The sequence below is a fragment of the Bos mutus genome, chromosome 1, assembly GCF_027580195.1.
Source record: "Bos mutus isolate GX-2022 chromosome 1, NWIPB_WYAK_1.1, whole genome shotgun sequence".
Taxonomy (NCBI): Eukaryota; Metazoa; Chordata; class Mammalia; order Artiodactyla; family Bovidae; genus Bos; species Bos mutus.
The window spans coordinates 80746774-80765385 of record NC_091617.1 but is presented as its reverse complement, the minus strand read 5'-3'; the positions used below and the strand labels follow the sequence as shown (position 1 = coordinate 80765385).

At 42.7% G+C, this 18612-nt stretch overlaps 1 protein-coding gene across 1 annotated transcript in view; it reads right to left on the bottom strand.

Annotated features, from left to right (window-relative positions):
* Positions 1–18612, bottom strand: part of LIPH (lipase H) — a 54574-nt gene that overhangs the window by 14923 nt on the left and 21039 nt on the right. The window contains exons 4-8 of the mRNA XM_005903381.2: positions 12770–12871; positions 10604–10693; positions 7091–7258; positions 5322–5417; positions 3350–3461 (exon numbers count right to left, since the gene is read on the bottom strand). Of these exons, the coding sequence (XP_005903443.1) occupies positions 3350–3461; positions 5322–5417; positions 7091–7258; positions 10604–10693; positions 12770–12871 (568 nt within the window). The remainder of the gene's footprint in view (positions 1–3349; positions 3462–5321; positions 5418–7090; positions 7259–10603; positions 10694–12769; positions 12872–18612) is intronic.

Genomic DNA, 18612 nt, shown 5'->3' with positions numbered 1-18612 from the left:
AAAGCGAAACAAAACCCGCATATTGTATGATTCCATTCATATGACTTGCCTAGAATAGAAGAATCTATAAAAACAGAGAGCAGATTAGTGGTTGGCAGGAGCTGGCCAGGAGGAAGGAATGAGGAATTACTACTGACAAGTATGGGGTTTCTTTTTGAGATGACAAAAATGCTCTGAAATTAGATGGTATTGATGGTTTCATGTTTTGTAAATATACTAAAACCCCGTGAATTACAAACTTTAAAAAGGTGAATTTTATGGTATGTGAATTATATCTGAATTTTTTAAGGTTAAAAAAATAAGAAATACATTTGAATCATGTGTAGAGGGAGAATCAACAGGCAAGTAATATCCTTGAATGTGACTTCATATGTCCCCACTGTCTGGTAAGACTGAATAAACTCAAGCAGTATGTGTGTGTGTGTGTTAGTCGCTCAGTCATGTCTGACTCTGCGACCCCATGGACTGGAGGCCACCAGGCTCCTCTGTCCATGGAACCAGGCAAGAATACTGAAGTGGGTTTGCCATGCTCTTCTCCAAGTTACCTCCCCAACCCAGGGACTGAACCCAGGTCTCCTGCATTGCAGATAGATTCTTAACCATTTGAGCTACCCAGAAAGCCCCCAAAACTCAAGGTACATACCCTAATATTATTTTCCTTTTCTTAAATTGTAAAGATACTGAATACTAAAATGTTAAAGTTTACCTGGCAAAAGAAAGAAAAGTAGCCATAATCTTACCACAAAATAGAACAATTATTTACTTTTTTCCCATATATTCTCTGATCGGTGGTGACTTTTTCACAAACTAACTAAAATAGAAATGACTGGACGTGCCTTTAAAAAGATGTTAAGCTCTCTATCTTAATCAAGAAACAAGCCTTCATAAAAGAGAGAAAGGAGCCTCCAAATTTAGGAATTCCTGCTGCTGCTGCTGCTAAGTCACTTCAGTCGTGTCCGACTCTGTGTGACTCCATAGACGGCAGCCCACCAGGCTCCCCTGTCCCTGGGATTCTCCAGGCAAGAACACTGGAGTGGGTTGCCATTTCCTTCTCCAATGCATGAAAGTGAAAAGTGAAAGTAAAGTTGCTCAGTCGTGTCCGACTCCTAGTGACCCCATGGACTGCAGCCTACCAGGCTCCTCCGTCCATGGGACTTTCCAGGCAAGAGTACTGGAGTGGGTTGCCATTTCCTTCTCCATAGGAATTCCTACTTGGGAGAAATTTACTATAAAAAATTCAAATTTCCAAGACATGTAAAGCAAATATGTAACCCAAGTTTTGCTCCTCATAGAACTGCAGTCTCCCTGCTGTTTCTTAGACTCTCCAGATGAGGGCTCTGCCCACCTTTCTCATTGAAGCCTATAAAGTACCTGAGACTGGTTTCTCAAGATTGGGCCCCTAGCAGTTCCCTCCCTGAAAATATGGACTGGGGATCTTGATGCTGAAAAGAGTGTGAAATTGGCCACATCCCTTGCCCTCCCTGAGCCTCAGTTTCCTCATATATAAAAATAGGGATGGTAATACCACCTCACAGGGTTTTAGTGAGAGCTACATTAACCACTATCTGTAATGTGCTTAGTTCAATAAACAAAGGCTGTTATTATTGTGTTCCAAGGATGCATTTGAAAAAGTCATTTACAGGGAATTCCCTGGAGGTCCAGTGGTTAGGATTCTGCACTTTCACTGCTGAAGGTTCGAATTCAATCCCTGGTTAAGAAACTAAGACCCCATAAGCCACATGGTATGGCCAAAAAGAACCCCCACACCTTCCCTATTTATCTGCACAGTGAGCCAGCCCATAAGATGATTGCCAGTTTCAGATGACCTTCTACATGGTCCTCTATGAATGAGGCCAAGAGACAAGACAAGCGTCCAGAAGATAAAAGGACCCAGGAAACAAAATGAGTCTCAAATGCTTTTGCTTAAATTAAAAGGTTTGGGGATTTGCCCCCTTTTTTCTTGATTATAGAAGTAATAGAAGAAAAAATTATTAGTTCTTTTAAAACTATATATATACAACAGCACAGAAAACTGAAAAGGAAAGAGAAGCTTTAGAAAGGACTCATATCGCTTCCACCCAAGGGGCAATCTAACTTACTTTGACTTGTTTCTTTTTCATTATTTTGACATTGTTGTAGTTGTATACTGTATATGATTTTATAAAATATAACTTTATTTTTTCCACTTAGTGCATTATAAGCATTTCATTTAATGTTTCATAAATAACTTCAATACTTGAATAATGTTTTATTATATGGGGATATTTAACAATTTCCCCTTCATTGGACTTTTAGGATTTTTCCAATTTTCTATTGCAAAATACATTTTCTGAGTGTCAGAGACATACATATATATGTTTGTGTATATATGTATATTATGAGCTCAGAAAAGAATAGAAATGTATGTGTGTGGGCATGGGATGGTTGGGATGTGGCAGGGGTTTGGACTTTTATGTCACATATTTCCTTACTGCTTTAAATTGTTTACAGTGAGCAGGGATGACTTTTGAAATTAAATGTATAAGCAAACCTAGAGACTGTCATACTGAGTAAAGTTAAGTCAGACAGAGAAAGAGAAATCTGGTATGATAAAAAAGAAATGATACAAATGAAGTTATTTAAAAAACAGATTCACAGACTTAGAGAACAAACTGATGGTCACCAGCGGAGAGGAATGAGAGGAAGGGAAAGTTAGGGAGTTTGGGATTGACATGTACACACTGCTATATTTAAAATGGATAACCAGGAATTCCCTGGTGGTACAATGCATAAGAATCCATCTGCCAATGCAAGGGACACGGGTTCGATCCCTGGTCGGGGAAAATTTCCCATGCTGTGGGGCAACTAAGCTCTAAGCCAACATACCTAGCGCCTGTGCTCCACAACGAGAGAAGCCACCGCAGCTAGAGAGTAGCTCCTACTCACCTGCGCATAGCGGTGAAGATCCAGCACAGACAATAAGTAGATAAAGTTATTTAGAAAATAAAATGGATAACCAACAAGGACCTACTGTATAGCACAGAGAACTCTGCTCAGTATTATATAACAAACTAAATGGGGGAAGAATTTGGAGGGGGAAAAAAGGGAAGGAAGGAGGAGAGGGAGGAAGGGAGGGAAGGGAGGGAGAAAGAAGTGGGGAAGGAAAGTAGAAGGAAAGAAAATTTCTGCACCAGTTCCATTTGTAAACAGTCTGAAAGATCAAGAGCCACAAAGCAACATATTCCCTTTATATCTTTCACAGGACAAAGCCACGTACAGTTCTATGATTAAAAAGTTGATATATTTGGAATTTAACTTCCCTGAACAAAAAAGAAAGTAGCAAATTGCAAATAATCCTAGCCCAACTTACTGATTGATTTTGGATTCTGTCGTGTTTCCAGCTTTGTCTTTCAATTTGATTGTAATGGATCCTCTTCTTACATTCTTATTCCAGGTTATAATATCCACAAAGTAATGATATACTTCAAAACAGGGAGAAAGCATGGTGTGAGAGAAATATTCCCAAATGCTTTCCTGAATGTTCAGTTCCTGAAAACCTGACCTACCTAATAACTAGGTCTCTTTTTCCCTTCCTCTCTAGTTTTTCTGCAAAGATTCAGGGCAGAATTTTCCAATATTTCTCTCTATTCTCTTTGGTAAAGATGGCCTGAGTGATGGCAGAACTCAATGGTATCCAGTTGCCATGTTCAGGCACCACTCTCGGATCAGTGTTCCCACGTTAATGACTGAAGTTTCATGGCCTACTGCCAAGTATGAATGATTCACCACAATTCCTGCCCGCTTCAGAATAAACTAAATAGGCCATGTGGAGACCCTCACCAGCTGACAAGGCCTTCGCAGTCTGGGTCACGTCCACCAGCCTACCCAGCCTCCGTCATCTCTGCCCAGTCATGCCATAATGCCACCTGCACTGCCACGCTCTCTCCTGTGTCTGGGCTTTGTCCCATTTGCCAATTCATCCTTCAGGTTTTGACTTAATGCACTTCCTCGAGGAAGCCTTCACTGATGCTCAGACTAAGTCAGGTCTCTCTCAGAGTTCTTATCATGCTCTGGTATTCTCCCCTCATTAGTCAGCACACTTTACTGTATTTACAAAATACAAGAAAAATGATAATCAAAAAAGTGGTAAGTGAATGTGTATATCCATGCAAATATTGCCTGTGTGATGTCTTATGGGGTTAAAAAAAAAAAGCTAAAATATTTTAATGCTACAACAATAACTGGGAAGGGATGATGATTCCTTTGTAATCCCAGCAGAAATACCTATCGATACCCATTGCTTGCTTGCTAAGTCACTTCAGTCGTGTCCAACCCTGTGTGACCCCATGGACTGTAGCCTGACAGCTGTCCATGGGATTCTTCAGGCAAGAATACTGGAGTGGTTTGCCATTTCCGTCTCCAATTGATACCCATTAATTCCTACTGAATGAACGAGGGCACATAATATGTCCAGAGAACTTTTCTTCCTATCTACTCTTTCTTCCTACCTACCCCAAGGTTGAGAATGATCTGGAAAGATGGGGATCCCACCATGATAGTCAAATTTACTATCTCTGGGTCAGACTTTCAGAGAAGGGCAAAGAGGCTCAGGGAGATGACAGTCCTACGAGGGCATAACGTCAGCCATGGAGTTGCTGTTTCATGGCCTGTTATTACTCAGGAACTTGTCCCATTTGGATCAGGCAGATTCCAAACCCTGAGCTGCTACACATGCTCCAAAAGAGGAGGGAAACCTGGTGATGTGCAACCCCCTTTAGAAGGGAGACTCCCAAGGAAAGTGAAAAGGGAGATAAGATTGTAAGATGTACATCTACCCAGGGAAATTCCTACTTGCTTCCTAGGGCATCTAATTATCTGCTGGCCTATTTAGCCTCCATCTTGAATACCCAACCTCTCAATGTCATTAGAAGGTCACTGTGGCTACTTTGGAGCTGGAATTGGCCTATAGATGTCGCTGACAGCTGACTTTTCCTAGTCATAACCTCATGTCTCAAGCAAATTTTCTGGAAGATCTCAGGAATTAGAATGGCCATCCAGTGGAGTTAACAACTATGACTTGTTGAGATTTTAATTCTTTTAACCCAGAAGGTAGGCATGATTGTCCCCATTTTACCAAGCAGAACTTTGAGCCTCAGAGAGGTTAAATGTCTTGGTCATACAGCTGTTGTGCGGTAGACTCAAGATTCAACCTAGGTCCTTCCAGCTCCAAAGTCCATGCTTCACCACGGCCTTCACGTGCCAAGAAGTAACCAGGAAGCTGAGACTCAGACATTCCAAAAATAAGAGTCGGGCAACAGCAAACAAGCACATTCACCACTCACTGCAGAAGGGTTTCTCCTCAGCTGTGTCAAAGAATGCTTTAATCATAGGAGGATCCCCCTCCCTTAAATAGTCTTTCCAGTTATCAGCATAATAGCCTATAAAACAAGTCAGAAGAGTGTAATGTCAACATGTGTTCTACGAACATAAAAGCAGTTGGGGAGACTGAACATCGGGTTTGACTGCCACCACCACCGCCAAGACAATCGCCCTCATACCCACCCCCGTGGTGAGGACCTGCAGGGCCACCAGGGCATGCCCCGCCCCAGCAGCCCCCTTACTTTTTTCACAACCCTATAGCCCTAAGAGCTGGGGCTTTTAAAAGGACCCTCCAGTGACTTTTCCCTCTTTCTATTGACATCACATCACCCAGCCCTGGTTCTCAGGAGCAGGGGTGTGGGAAGTGACACACACTGAAAACTAAAAATGTGCTGTGCTTAGTCGCTCAGTCGTGTCCGACTCTTTGTGACCCCAGGGACTATAGTCCACCAGGCTCCTCTCTCCATGGAATTCTCCAGGCAAGAATACTGGAGTGGGTTGCCATGCCCTTCTCCAGGAAATCTTCCCAACCCAGGGATTGAGCCCAGGTCTCCCACTTTGCAGGCAGATTCTTTACCGACTAAGCCACCAGGGAAGTCCTAGACTAAAAACAGCACTGATATTTTTCAGTAATACCTTCATTTTCTAGATTATTTAAAACAGATTCAGATTTATACCTAGAGCAGCATCACTTTTGCAAAACAATGCACTTTCTTGAAGAACTATAATTGGGCCCCTAAACTGCACAGAACTTGGAATGGCCATGTGACTATGTCGAGAGGTAAGAGAACATCCTTGTTTGTGACTGTGCCAGCAGGAATGAAGCTAAGGGCTGGCACTGGGGCCTCTCTCTCTCCCCTTTTCCCACTGCTTAGGGAGTGGCCTCCACATTCTGGGACCCAGGAATCAGTATTTTTTAAAAGTTCCATATTCAAATATACAGTCAAGGTTGAGAACCCCTTGTCTATAGCCTAACCTGATGTTAACTTGAGTTTTTCCTTTGGGAACAATTAGAAAATTGTCACGACCATTTAGTTGCGAAGTCATCATCACCTGGAATATTTCCACTGCTGCTGCTGCTGCTGCTAAGTCACTTCAGTCGTGTCCGACTCTGTGCGACCCCATAGACGGCAGCCCACCAGGCTCCTCCATCCATGGGATTTTCCAGGCAAGAGTACTGGAGTGGGGTGCCATTGCCTTCTCTGATATTTCCACTAACACTTAGCAAATATCCAAATAGCCTCCATGGTTATTACTCCAGCTCACCCTGTGTTTGTGTACATGCAGAGAACACCGGAGTGTGATGTGGGAGCATTAACGGATATGACTTGTTAGAAGGGGTCATCCTGTAAGACCCTCCCCTAACAGAGAGGTTGTATGCCTGGAGAAGGGTGTTCCTAACCCCATGGGAGTAGACTGCGTAAGGTGAAACTCTTGTGGAACCTCCTTTTTCTTGCTAGAATAAAGCATCCAGGGAGGTGGCACTCCGTTCTGGATGAAATCCTATATAGATTGCTTTTCTAACATTCTTTAGTATCAGGAGACTCCAGAGTACTTCACAGAACTATTGGCTAGAAAAAGCTAAGGAAATTAAGACACAGGATATTCAGGCCCATCGTTAGATGGAACACAGGATATTCAGGCCCGTTTTTAGACGGTTAAAATGGTGCTGAGATTCTACCAGAAATTAGCTCTTTGTTAACCAGAGTGGGAAACTGCTGGCTGGACTTACCCAGAACGGGACAGGGCTCCGTCTGTGATATGCCACAGTTGATACACTTGCCGTTCCTATAATCCCGGTAGGAGTCACAGGGATACGCGGTGATGGTGCAGTTCTCTCTCAAGGAAGAAAGGTACAGGTACACGGACCTCTGGTGGTCGCACTTGAAGTACTGCATTCCTTGGTTGTATAAGGAATAATCAAAGAATAGTTGTAGCATTTAGTAGTAAATAGTGTATCGCATATTGTTTTTTGTTCTTTGTAAAATTTATTTGGCTGCACCAAGTCTTAGCTGTGGCACATGGGATCTTTAGTTGGGGCATGTGGGATCCAGCTCCCCAACCAGGGATTGAATCCCGGCCCCCAACATTGAGAGTGCAGAGTCCCAGACACTGGACCACGAGGGAAGTCCCTCGCATATTGTTCATCCACATAATTGATTATGTCTCTTACACACGAGGCACAGTGCTAATAGCTCCAGTGTACTTAATTCAGTTTAATCCTTACAAAACCCGATAGATCAAGATTTATGCTGACAAACAGTAAGTGACAAGAGAGGCATGATTATCCCCATTTTATCTGGCAGGACACTGAGACTCAGAGATGTTCAAGGATTTGACTTTGTCCTTCCTTTGTCCCTGAAATGTCAGGGTAGTCAGAGATCCCTTGGAGGTTTTTAGCAGAAAGAAGCACATTTAAACCAGTAAAGATATTAGAGAAAGAAGGCACTGGGGAGAAACTGGTAGAGAAAGACCCCAAGGAGGGCAAAGAGAGGAGGTAGCTGTGAAAAAGCATGGAGGGTGCTTCCCCCCAGGGTTGGATGGAGAAACGGATGTAAAGACCAACTTTGTGATCTAAGGTTAGGATAGATACAAAGGCTCCTTCAGGTGGGACCTTGATCAAGGTACAAAAGTCAAACCTAGCTCAGCTCTGAGAGGTGAGGGTTTACAGCTTGGGAGGTATCTGGAATAGAGCACAAGGAGTGATCATAGGGAGGCAGCAGGAGATAAGCACGAGGCCTTTCTGGCATTTCTGAGGGTCTTGAGGGCCATGGAGAAGTGAGCGAGTTTGCCTGGGCCTTGTACCCGATCAAGAAGAATCCATGACTTCTCCAGAATGTGCCCAAGCAAAGACAGGGGCTCACTTGGCAGAAACCTAAGGGCCTGGGGGCGTGCAGGGCGCTCATGAGAGCAGATAAGGGGCAGGGGCTCCAGTTCTGCTACAAAGGTGAAATGTGAAGTGAGAGGAGCTGAACAATAGGATGTGGCACTGAAAGCCATAAATGGGCAAGAAGAGGTGACAGACAAATGCAGGTTAATGCTTGGTGGGTGCCATGTGGTGTGATGGTGAGAGGGGTGATGAAGCACAGAAGAGTTGGAGCTGATGAAGGACTACAGTACAGAGAGGCTTGTCAGCAGGTCGATAGGTCAGGTGGAGAAGTCATGTAGAAGTGGGAACTGGGTCCCAAAGATGAGTACTCAAAGAAGAATTTTTAAATAACAGACAGTGAACCACATCAAAAGAAGAGTTGTAATTATGAGCCAGTAGTTGAAGAGGCACTGGGTGCTAGAGTCAGATCAATGTTTCTTCTTCCTCCAGAGTCCACATATGTCCATAGAAGGAATTAGAGAAGGACAAAAGGAAATAAACTGGGCAAAAGAGAGAAGCATGCAGCCAAGCTGGCTGGAGTAAAATCTGACAAATCGACATTTAATTATCGTTCCTGGAACCTCCACTTGCAGAAACAATGAAGTTAATAACACCATGGAGGATGTCCTTTAGAAGCAAAGCACATTATCCTTGGCTGTTCATGGATGTTGTTACACTACAGCACACGGGACAGGATTTGAACACATACCATTTATGGTACAATTGAACAAACACTATTTATAGTACAATATGGTTGCCCTACTTACGCCATTTCATCTGGATCGTTTTCAAATGCTACAGCATTTCCATGGGACCATAAACAGCTATTATTTTGGTACCAAGATCATTTTTTTTCTAGAATTATTTCCATGATTGTTTAGTTTTATCTAAAAATTGTGCAATACAGATTCAGAGCATTTAGGGTTTTTTTTTTAAATTCTGTACCCTCATCACACTTTAATGTTGTCTTCTAACTACCTATGTTGTGAGTTTTTTCTCATTGTAAAACTAACATATGTTCATTCAGAAAATATAACATAATAGGAAATTATGACCTAAAAATCAACTAGAAATCCAATATCCAAAAATCACCACTAATAATTATTTGGAGCATTTAATGTTTAGTCTTTTTTTCCTATACTTACACATGTCCACTGGCGTCTATGGGGTCACACAGAGTCGTACACGACTGAAGCGACTTAGCAACACATGTCCAAATATACACTTAAAAAACAAACTAAGATTATGCTGTTTAATTTTGTCTCCTTTTCACTTTGTAAATATTTCATATTGGAAATATTTTCATTAAACTAACAACATGTTTTTTAAGAATTATATCCCTTTGCTTAGGATGCGCCATGCTATTTAATAATTTTCCTATGTTGGAGATTTAGATTATTTCTAAAAACTGTTATAAATAATCCTGTGTTGAACATCTTTGCACTCCGATTTTTTACTGCATTTTCCATTATTCCTCTAGGAGAGATTGTCAAATATGGACTGTCTAAGTCAAAGACATACCTTTTCAAGAGAGAGAAATAATTCATAATAGTTTTTAATCCTATGGTTATGCTTGTTTAAAGTAGTATATTTAAGTAGTAATGTTTTATCTAAAATTCATAGTTGGACCACCTCTATCATCTCAGAAAATTTGTTTTCAATTAATAACAATTCCACAGGGCTTCCCTGGTGGTCCAGTGGTTGAGAATCTACCTTGCAATCCAAGGGACATGGGTCCTATTCCTGGTCCAGGAAGATTCCACATGCAACAGAACAACCAAGCCTTGCTCCACAACTGCTGAGCCTGAGCTCTAGAGCCCAAGAGCCGCAGCTACTGAACCTACGCACAGCAACTACTGAAGCCTGAGGGCTCTGCAACAAGAGAAGCCACTGCAATGAGAAGTCCCACGCACTGCAACTAGAGAAAGCCTGAGTGCAGCAGTGAAGACCTGCCACAGCCAAAAAATAAAGCTTAAAAAAAAACAAAAACAATTTCACATTGGGATTTCCCTGGTGGTCTGTCCAGTAGTTAAGAATCCACCTTGCAATGCAGGGGATGAGGCTTCTATCCCTTGTGGGGAAACTAATATTCCCACATGCCATGGGGCAGCCGGGCCTGTATGCTACAAGTACTGAGCCTGCGTGCTCCAGAACGGGAGTGCCTCAGTAGACAGCCGAGCTTCACAGCAAGAAAAGAAAGTCCAAGTGCCACGAAGAAAGATCCCACATGAAGCAAGGAAGATCCGAAACTAAGACCTGAAGCAGCCAAATAAATAAATAAATATTTTTTTAAAACCCACATAGAATGATAATCAGATTTTTAAAATACACCCTTTAAAAACCACTGTTTTGTGCAATATAAAGATCTGTACTTACCTCCAAATATTGTTTGGGGGCAACCAGGTTGATCCAATCCTCCATTTGGGTAGAAGTCTATGTTTCCTAATTGTTTCTTGTAGCCCAGTGCTAAAAGAGAATATACTATGCTTTCATACTGCTTTGAACTCTTCCCATCTCATAGCTTATTTGCCTATAACAGGATATAGGCAGGGATTGTCTTATTTTTGTCATTGCTGCTATTGTTGTCATTATATGTATTTAAATATTTTGTTCAAAGTTAGTCAGATAGTTAACCCACTCCAGCATTCTTGCCTGGAGAATCCCCATAGACAGAGGAGCCTGGCTGGCTACAGTCCATGGGATCACAGAGTCAGACACAACTGAGCGACTAACTGCAGCGCAGCAACCACATAGCTAGAAAGCAGGGATTTCCAAGTAAGAGACTAGGAAGCTGGTAATAGAATTTATGTCTGATATTTCTGAAAATGAGAGTTTTGGCCCTCATTCACTGCCTCGCTGATAAAATGATAAGTCTCATGTTTATATTTGGCTGGAACACTCTTATTGCTGGGTGCTTCCTGAGCCTCTAATTGCTTTTGTGTAAGTGTTTAATGAATAAGAAACAGGAAACCTTCACTTAGTAGGAGAAACCCTTACAATTGGGGGATCTAGGATGGTTAAAAGGTTGGAAACTCTTCTAGAAAATGGAGACCTAGAAAATTATAGATAGATTTAATAATTGCTTATTCTGTTTAACCTTGTATCTCCAAAGTATCTCAAAAAATCTCCTTGTATCTCAAAAAATCCTTGATTAAAAGATTATATATATGAATGTATGTATATATATGTATACACACATGTATAGTGTATCATTGCAATAATAATCGTGCATGCTCAGTCACGTCTAACTCTTTGCAACCCTATGGACTAGAGCCCGCCTGGCTCCTCTGTCCATGGGCATTCTCCAGGGAAGAATACTGGAGTGGGTTGCCATGCCCTCCTCCAGGAGACTTTCCCAACCCAGGGATCCAACCCTCATCTCTTACATCTCCTGCGTTGCCAGGCAAGTTCTTTACCACTAGCGCCACCTGGAAAGCCCACTATTACGTATTGAGACACTGCATGTGTCCGTGGGTGTGATACTAGGGGTTTTATACAGTTTTCTTCTAGTATTCGCAATGTCTGAAGAGTAACCATTGGTAAGTTCATTTGAAGTAAGTTACAGATGAAGATTCTGGGGCTCAGAGGCCTACGGAACAAATATGACGTCACCAGAAAGAACAAAACCTGGGGTTTGAGTCCACCTCTGCCTGACTGCAAAACTTATACTTTTTCCTCTTTTACTTTCTTTCCAAGAACAAAAAATAAATTACTCTGCACCCTCCAGAATTGAAATGGCATTGAGGTACTGCATCCAAATGGATAACACTTCAGACACTACATAGTAAAACAAGCTATTTCACAGAGACATTTATTCTAAGGCACACAGTACCACCCCAGAGTGCCCATGATAGCCAGTAAAGGGTTTTTCAGGTGGTTGTATCACAAAGGGGATGTACTACTGAATGACCACTCTGTCATTCTGTCCCCTTGCCCTCCCTAAGTGCCTACTCCAGCTGTCCTCCCAGACACATGGATATAAAGACCCATCTTTAACATCAGCCCAACCGCCACATTATGTACCCAGTATCGGAAATGAAATCAACACCGTGAAAGACAGAAATAGCCAGGAAGATCTACAGAGAGCTGGAGAGGTATAGGCAGTTCACAAATGCTCCGTGTGGGGACTTGCCTGGTGGTTCAATGGCTAAGACTGCACTTCCAGTGCAGGGGGCCCAGGTTCATTCCCTGGTCAGAGAACTAGATCCCACATGCCACAACCAAGACCCAGACAGCCAAAATATATATATATATATATATGTCCATGGTGTGCAAACCAGCCTCTCCTTGATGGGTCAAGATGATCACTTTACAAATAAGAGATGATGAGAAGGGCACCCCCACTCTTTCAGGAGGTCCTAGATGCCTGCATAAAACCACTTCCCTTCAATCTTCCTGTGGATTTGGAAGCCTGCCCCTTAGGTAAAGAAGGAATCTGGAGGAACCTGATCCACCTCTGCACGAGCATCCCCACAGGGAGAGGCTCTTTGGGAGTTTGTGGGGGTGGGGATGGTCACTGACCCACTAGGACAGGAATGTTACCGTCTGTGTCAGAATGGATGACGTCAACAAATTGTGCGTCTCTGGGATCTAATCTATCCTCTGGAGGTCTCCCGTTGAATAAAGGGCCCGCAGGGTCCAGACCTGCAAGGAAAACAGAGTTGGCTTGGCAGCCCCACGCCATGAGTCACCTGCAGCGGGCTTTTGATCCCTCCCGGTGAGGATGGTTCACAGGCTGCAGGGCGCCCTCGGTGGCCAGGCACTCACATTCCCATCCTGCTGTGCCAGGCTCCTTTCCACAGCCCCATAGCCTTTTCCCACAGTGGAGGTGGTTACCCTCGCAGCACCCCCTTGAGAATGCAGCCAGACTCTCTCCGGAAGTGTACCTTTTTCTTTTTGCCTGTGGAATCTTAGTTCCCCAACCAGGAATTAAACCCAAATCCTTGGCAGTGAGAGCTTGGAGTCTTAACCACTGGCCTGCCAAGGAATTCCCAGGAGGCGTACCTGTGTGGGCCCCCACAGTAGGGAGTGCACAGACAAATGGGGACCAGTGACAGGGATAGGCTGGCTCCTCAGGGAAAAAAGCATCCAAGGGTGCATACAAAAAGTAAACACAGCACTTATGTTTATCCCATTTTAAATAACCTAGAACTTTGCTTCTCTTCCTTGTTATTAAAAAAACTCCTTTATTGTTTCCATTTTTATTCACATTTACCAGCTTACATCAGAATGGGAAGGTAGCTATTGTCATTCCTATTTTACATGTGAATGAACTGAGGTTCAAGTGTCTTAACCTGAGCCACAGTCTCACAATGCAGCAAGCTCTCTCTGCTGAGCTTTTTATGTCCTTTAATTGGGTTTGGCAAACTGAGTGGGAAAGTGTGAGACTCATTGGTCAGGCCAGGCATTAGACCAGGTGTGGAGGAGGGAAATAAAGTTGTGTGTGTCAGTTCCGGCACAATTAACCCACCCCATAAATGCCTGAACTGATTTCTTGCTCTTGGACAATGTCAGTAGGATGTTTCTCACCATCATTATGAAACAGCTGCCAAAACAAGAGAGCAGCTCCTATGATGATGTAACCACACACTAAAAACACCAGAAGATCCCAAGTTCAGTTCAGTCGCTCAGTTGTGTCCAACTCTTTGCGACCCCATGAATCGCAGCACGCCAGGCCTCCCTGTCCATCAGCATCTCCTGGAGTTCACTCAGACTCATGTCCATTGAGTCAGTGATGCCATCCAGCCATCTCATCCTCTGTCGTCCCCTTCTCCTCCTGCCCCCAATCTTTGCCAGCATCAGGGTCTTTTCAAATGAGTCAGCTCTCCGCATCGGTGGCCAAAGTATTGGAGCTTCAGCTTCAACATCAGTCCCTCCGGTGAACACCCAGGACTGATCTCCTTTAGGATGGACTGGTTGGATCTCCTGGCAGTCCAATGGACTCTCAAGAGTCTTCTCCAACACCACAGTTCAAAAGCATCAATTCTTCTGTGCTCAGCTTTCTTTATAGTCCAACTGTCACATCCATACATGACTACTGGAAAAACCATAGTCTTGACTAGATGAACCTTTGTTAACAAAGTAATGTCTCTGCTCTTTAATATGCTGTCTGCTGCTGCTGCTGCTGCTAAGTCACTTTAGTCGTGTCCGACTCTGTGCGACCCCATAGACGGCAGCCCACCAGGCTCCCCCATCCCTGGAATTCTCCAGGCAAGAACACTGGACTGGGTTGCCATTTCCTTCTCCAATGCATGAAAGTGAGAAGTGAAAGTGAAGTTGCTCAGTCATGTCCGACTCTTAGCGACCCCATGGACTGCAGCCCACCAGGCTCCTCTGTCCATGGGATTTTCCAGGCAAGAGTACCGGAGTACTCTTCTCCAAATATGCTGTCTAGGTTGGTCATAACTTTCCTTCCAAGGAGTAAGCGTCTTTTAATTTCATGGCTGCAATCACCATCTGCAGTGATTTTGGAGCCCCCCAAAATAAAGTAAGCCACTGTTTCCACTGTTTCCCCATCTATTTGCCATAAAGTGATGGAACCGGGTGCCATGATCTTAGTTTTCTGAATGTTGAGCTTTAAGCCAACTTTTTCACTCTCTTTTTTCACTTTCGTCAAGAGGCTCTTTAGTTCTTCTTCACTTTCTGCCATAAGGATGGTGTCATCTGCATATCTGAGGTTATTGATATTTCTCCGGGCAATCTTGATTCCAGCTTGTGTTTCTTCCAGCCCAGCATTTCTCATGATGTACTCTGCATAAAAGTTAAGTAAGCAGGGTGACAATATACAGCCTTGACGTACTCCTTTTCCTATTTGGAACCAGTCTGTTGTTCCATGTCCAGTTCTTTTTTTTTTTTTTATACTAAGCAGGCCCGACCCTGCTTAGCTTCCGAGATCAGACGAGATCGGGCGCCTTCAGGCTGATGTGGCCGGAGCCCCATGTCCAGTTCTAACTGTTGCTTCCTGACCTGCATATAGGTTTCTCAAGAGGCAGATCAGGTGGTCTGGTATTCCGATCTCTTTCAGGATTTTCCACAGTTTATTGTGATCCACACAGTCAAAGGCTTTGGCATAGTCAATAAAGGAGAAATAGATGTTTTTCTGGAACTCTCTTGCTTTTTCCATGATCCAGCAGATGTTGGCAATTTGATCTCTGGTTCTTCTGCCTTTTCTAAAAACAGTCTGAACATCTGAAAGTTCACGGTTCACATATTGCTGAAGCCTGGCTTGGAGAATTTTGAGCATCACTTTACTAGCGTGTGAGATGAGTGCAATTGTGCAGTCGCTTGAGCATTCTTTGGCATTGCCTTTCTTTGGGATTGGAATGAAAACTGACCTTTTCCAGTCCTGTGGCCACTGCTGAGTTTTCCAAATTTGCTGACATATTGAGTGCAGCACTTTCACAGCATCATCTTTTAGAATTTGAAATAGCTCAACTGGAATTCCATCACCTCCACTAGCTTTGTTCGTAGTGATGCTTCCTAAGGCCCACCTGACTTCACATTCCAGGAAGTCCAGCTCTAGGTGAGTGTGAGTGATCACACCATCATGATTATCTGGGTCGTGAATATCTTTTTTGTACAGTTATCCTGTGTTTTCTTGCCACCTTTCTTAATATCTTCTGCTTCTGTTAGGTCCATACCATTTCTGTCCTTTATCAAGCCCATCTTTGCATGAAATGTTCCCTTGGTATCTCTAATTTTCTTGAAGAGATCTCTAGTCTTTCCCATTCTGTTGTTTTCCTCTATTTCTTCTCACTGATCGCCGAGGAAGGCTTTCTTATCTCTCCTTGCTATTCTTTGGAACTCTGCATTCATATGAGTATATCTTTCCTTTTCTCCTTTGCTTTTTGCTTCTCTTCTTTTCACAGCTATTTGTAAGACCTCCTCAGACAGCCATTTTGCTTTTTTGCATTTCTTTTCCATGGGGATGGTCTTGCTCCCTGTCTCCTGTACAGTGTCACGAACCTCCGTCCATAGTTCATCAGGCACTCTGTGTATCAGATCTAGTCCCTGAAATCTATTTCTCACTTCCACTGTATAAACGTTAGGGATTTGATTTAGGTCATACCTAATGGTCTTGTGGTTTTCCCTACTTTCTTCAATTTCAGTCTGAATTTGGCAATAAGGAGTTCATGATCTGAGCCACAGTCAGCTCCTGGTCTTGTTTTTGCTGACTGTATAGAGCTTCTCCATTTTTGGCTGCAAAGAATATAATCAATCTGATTTTGGTGTTGACCATCTGGTGATGTCCATGTAGTCTTCTCTTGTGTTGTTGGAAGAGGGTGTTTGTTATGACCAGTGTGTTCTCTTGGCAGAACTCTATTAGCCTTTGCCCTGCTTCATTCTGTACTCCGAGGTCAAATTTGCCTGTTACTCCAACTCCAGGTGTTTCCTGACTTCCTAGTTTTGCATTCCAGTCCTACTAACTGGAAACTTACCTGGAGTGGAAAAGGTTTCAAGGGATGTCCCCAAGTTTTTATCTATGAAGGTCATTTTAAATGACATCTCCTATCCCCAGTGCTATAAAACTCAAGAGAGAGAATCCTTGCCTCAGCAGTCCTGGTTCTAGCCCGTTTCTCCATTTCTCCTCAGCTAACACCCTAGATTCCTTGAGGTATATCATTATCTGCCTCCTTTTCTTATCTCCCTGTCTTTTTCTCCCCCAATTTTTCTTCCTCTTCTGTCTGCTCCCAACTGAAACTGATGTGGGAGGGGGTGGATCAATAACCAGGTACCCAAGTCCATAGCATATCAGCACAGCATTTTAAGGCGAGTACAGAGAAAAAGAGAGCGACCCAGGCAGTCAGGCAAGAAAAGGGAAATTTATTAGAGGAAAAAGAGAGGGTGACTGGCTCTTAAGGAGGACCAGCGTCCTCCCTTTCTGACAGAGTCCTTCTTACACCCTACCAATGAAAAATTCTGAGGGGATGGTCACGTAGCTGGAGGTCTGGAATCTGAGAAGATTCCACAGCTTTGAGAAGATAGGTGCCAGTGAGATAACAGGATGCCATTTGGGCAATTTGGTCAGTCTCAAGGATCACTGTGATTTATTCTTTGTTTGCTTGGTCGACATAACGAGCCATCTTACCAGTGAGACCCCATGTGGACTCTATCAAGCATGAGAAACTCAGAACCTCAGAAACACCTTGCTGCGGAAGCCTCCCCCTCCTCACATAAAACAGCAGCGCTTACTATCTGAGAAAATGAACAGTAAGAGCCTCAGTTTATAGCAGCCTCCAGATCCATGGCTGAAAGACTGGCTTATCGTATAAAGTCCAAACCAGGGCAATTTCATAAGTGATAAAGCTGCTATTAATAATTATGCCAGGACAGAAGACACAAATGAGGACTGTCACAGTAAACATATGCTCTCCTTAGAGAAAAGTCATAGCAAATGATCAGCTTACACTGTCAGCCAGAAATCACAAACTATCTTTAAAAAGCTGCATACTTTGTGTGAGCAGAGATCACTGGAGTCGGATAGGGGTGACATGAGCCCCAAACCTAGCATTAACCAGCTGTGTGATTTTAGGCAGGTTACTTCACTTCTCTGAACCTCAGTTTCCTTATCTGCAAAACAGAGGTAGAATTAATTGCTACTTCAGAAGGTTTACCAAGGCATTCCTAGATCCGAATCCAGAATACTGAGATTTTTATAGAACAGAAACAAAACCAACAAAAATGGAGCACTTTCTTGTTGCTCTGTGATCACCAGCAAAGTGTCTAACTAGTGATCCCTGGCTTTGATTACAAAATTAACCAGCTTGAGAATCTGATGAAAGCCCTGGACCTCTGACCTCTTCCCAGGACAAATGTCCAATGTTTTACAGGTGGCTTTAGGGGCCTCCCTCACTCCCATTTCAAAGGTCACCATGAAGTGCTATCTAATAGAAATATAATGTGAGCCACATATATAGTTTAAAATTTTCTAGCAACCGCTTTTAAAAAGTAAACAACAAAGAAAACTGATTTTAATAATGCATTTTATTTAACCCAGTTTATTTAACCCAATATAGCAGTAAAATTTCATTTCAACATGTAATGAATATAAAAAAATCCAAATTTTTAATATATTTAAGGTATGTTTTTAATAATTTTTCATAAATTTCAATAAACTTTAATATATTTTTTCACTTTTTCCATATTTTAATATATTCTAATATATCTTTCATTTTTAATAAGACATTTCATATATTTTAATATATTTTTCAAAATATTTTAATATATTTTTCTTCAAAATCCAGTGTGTGCTTTGTACTTATAGCACATCTCAGTTTGTGTTAGCTACATTCCAGGTACTCAATGGTACATGCAGTTCATGGCTACTATATTGGACAACACAGATCTGTGGTCATTTTTTAATGTGTGGTATTCAGACCACCTGA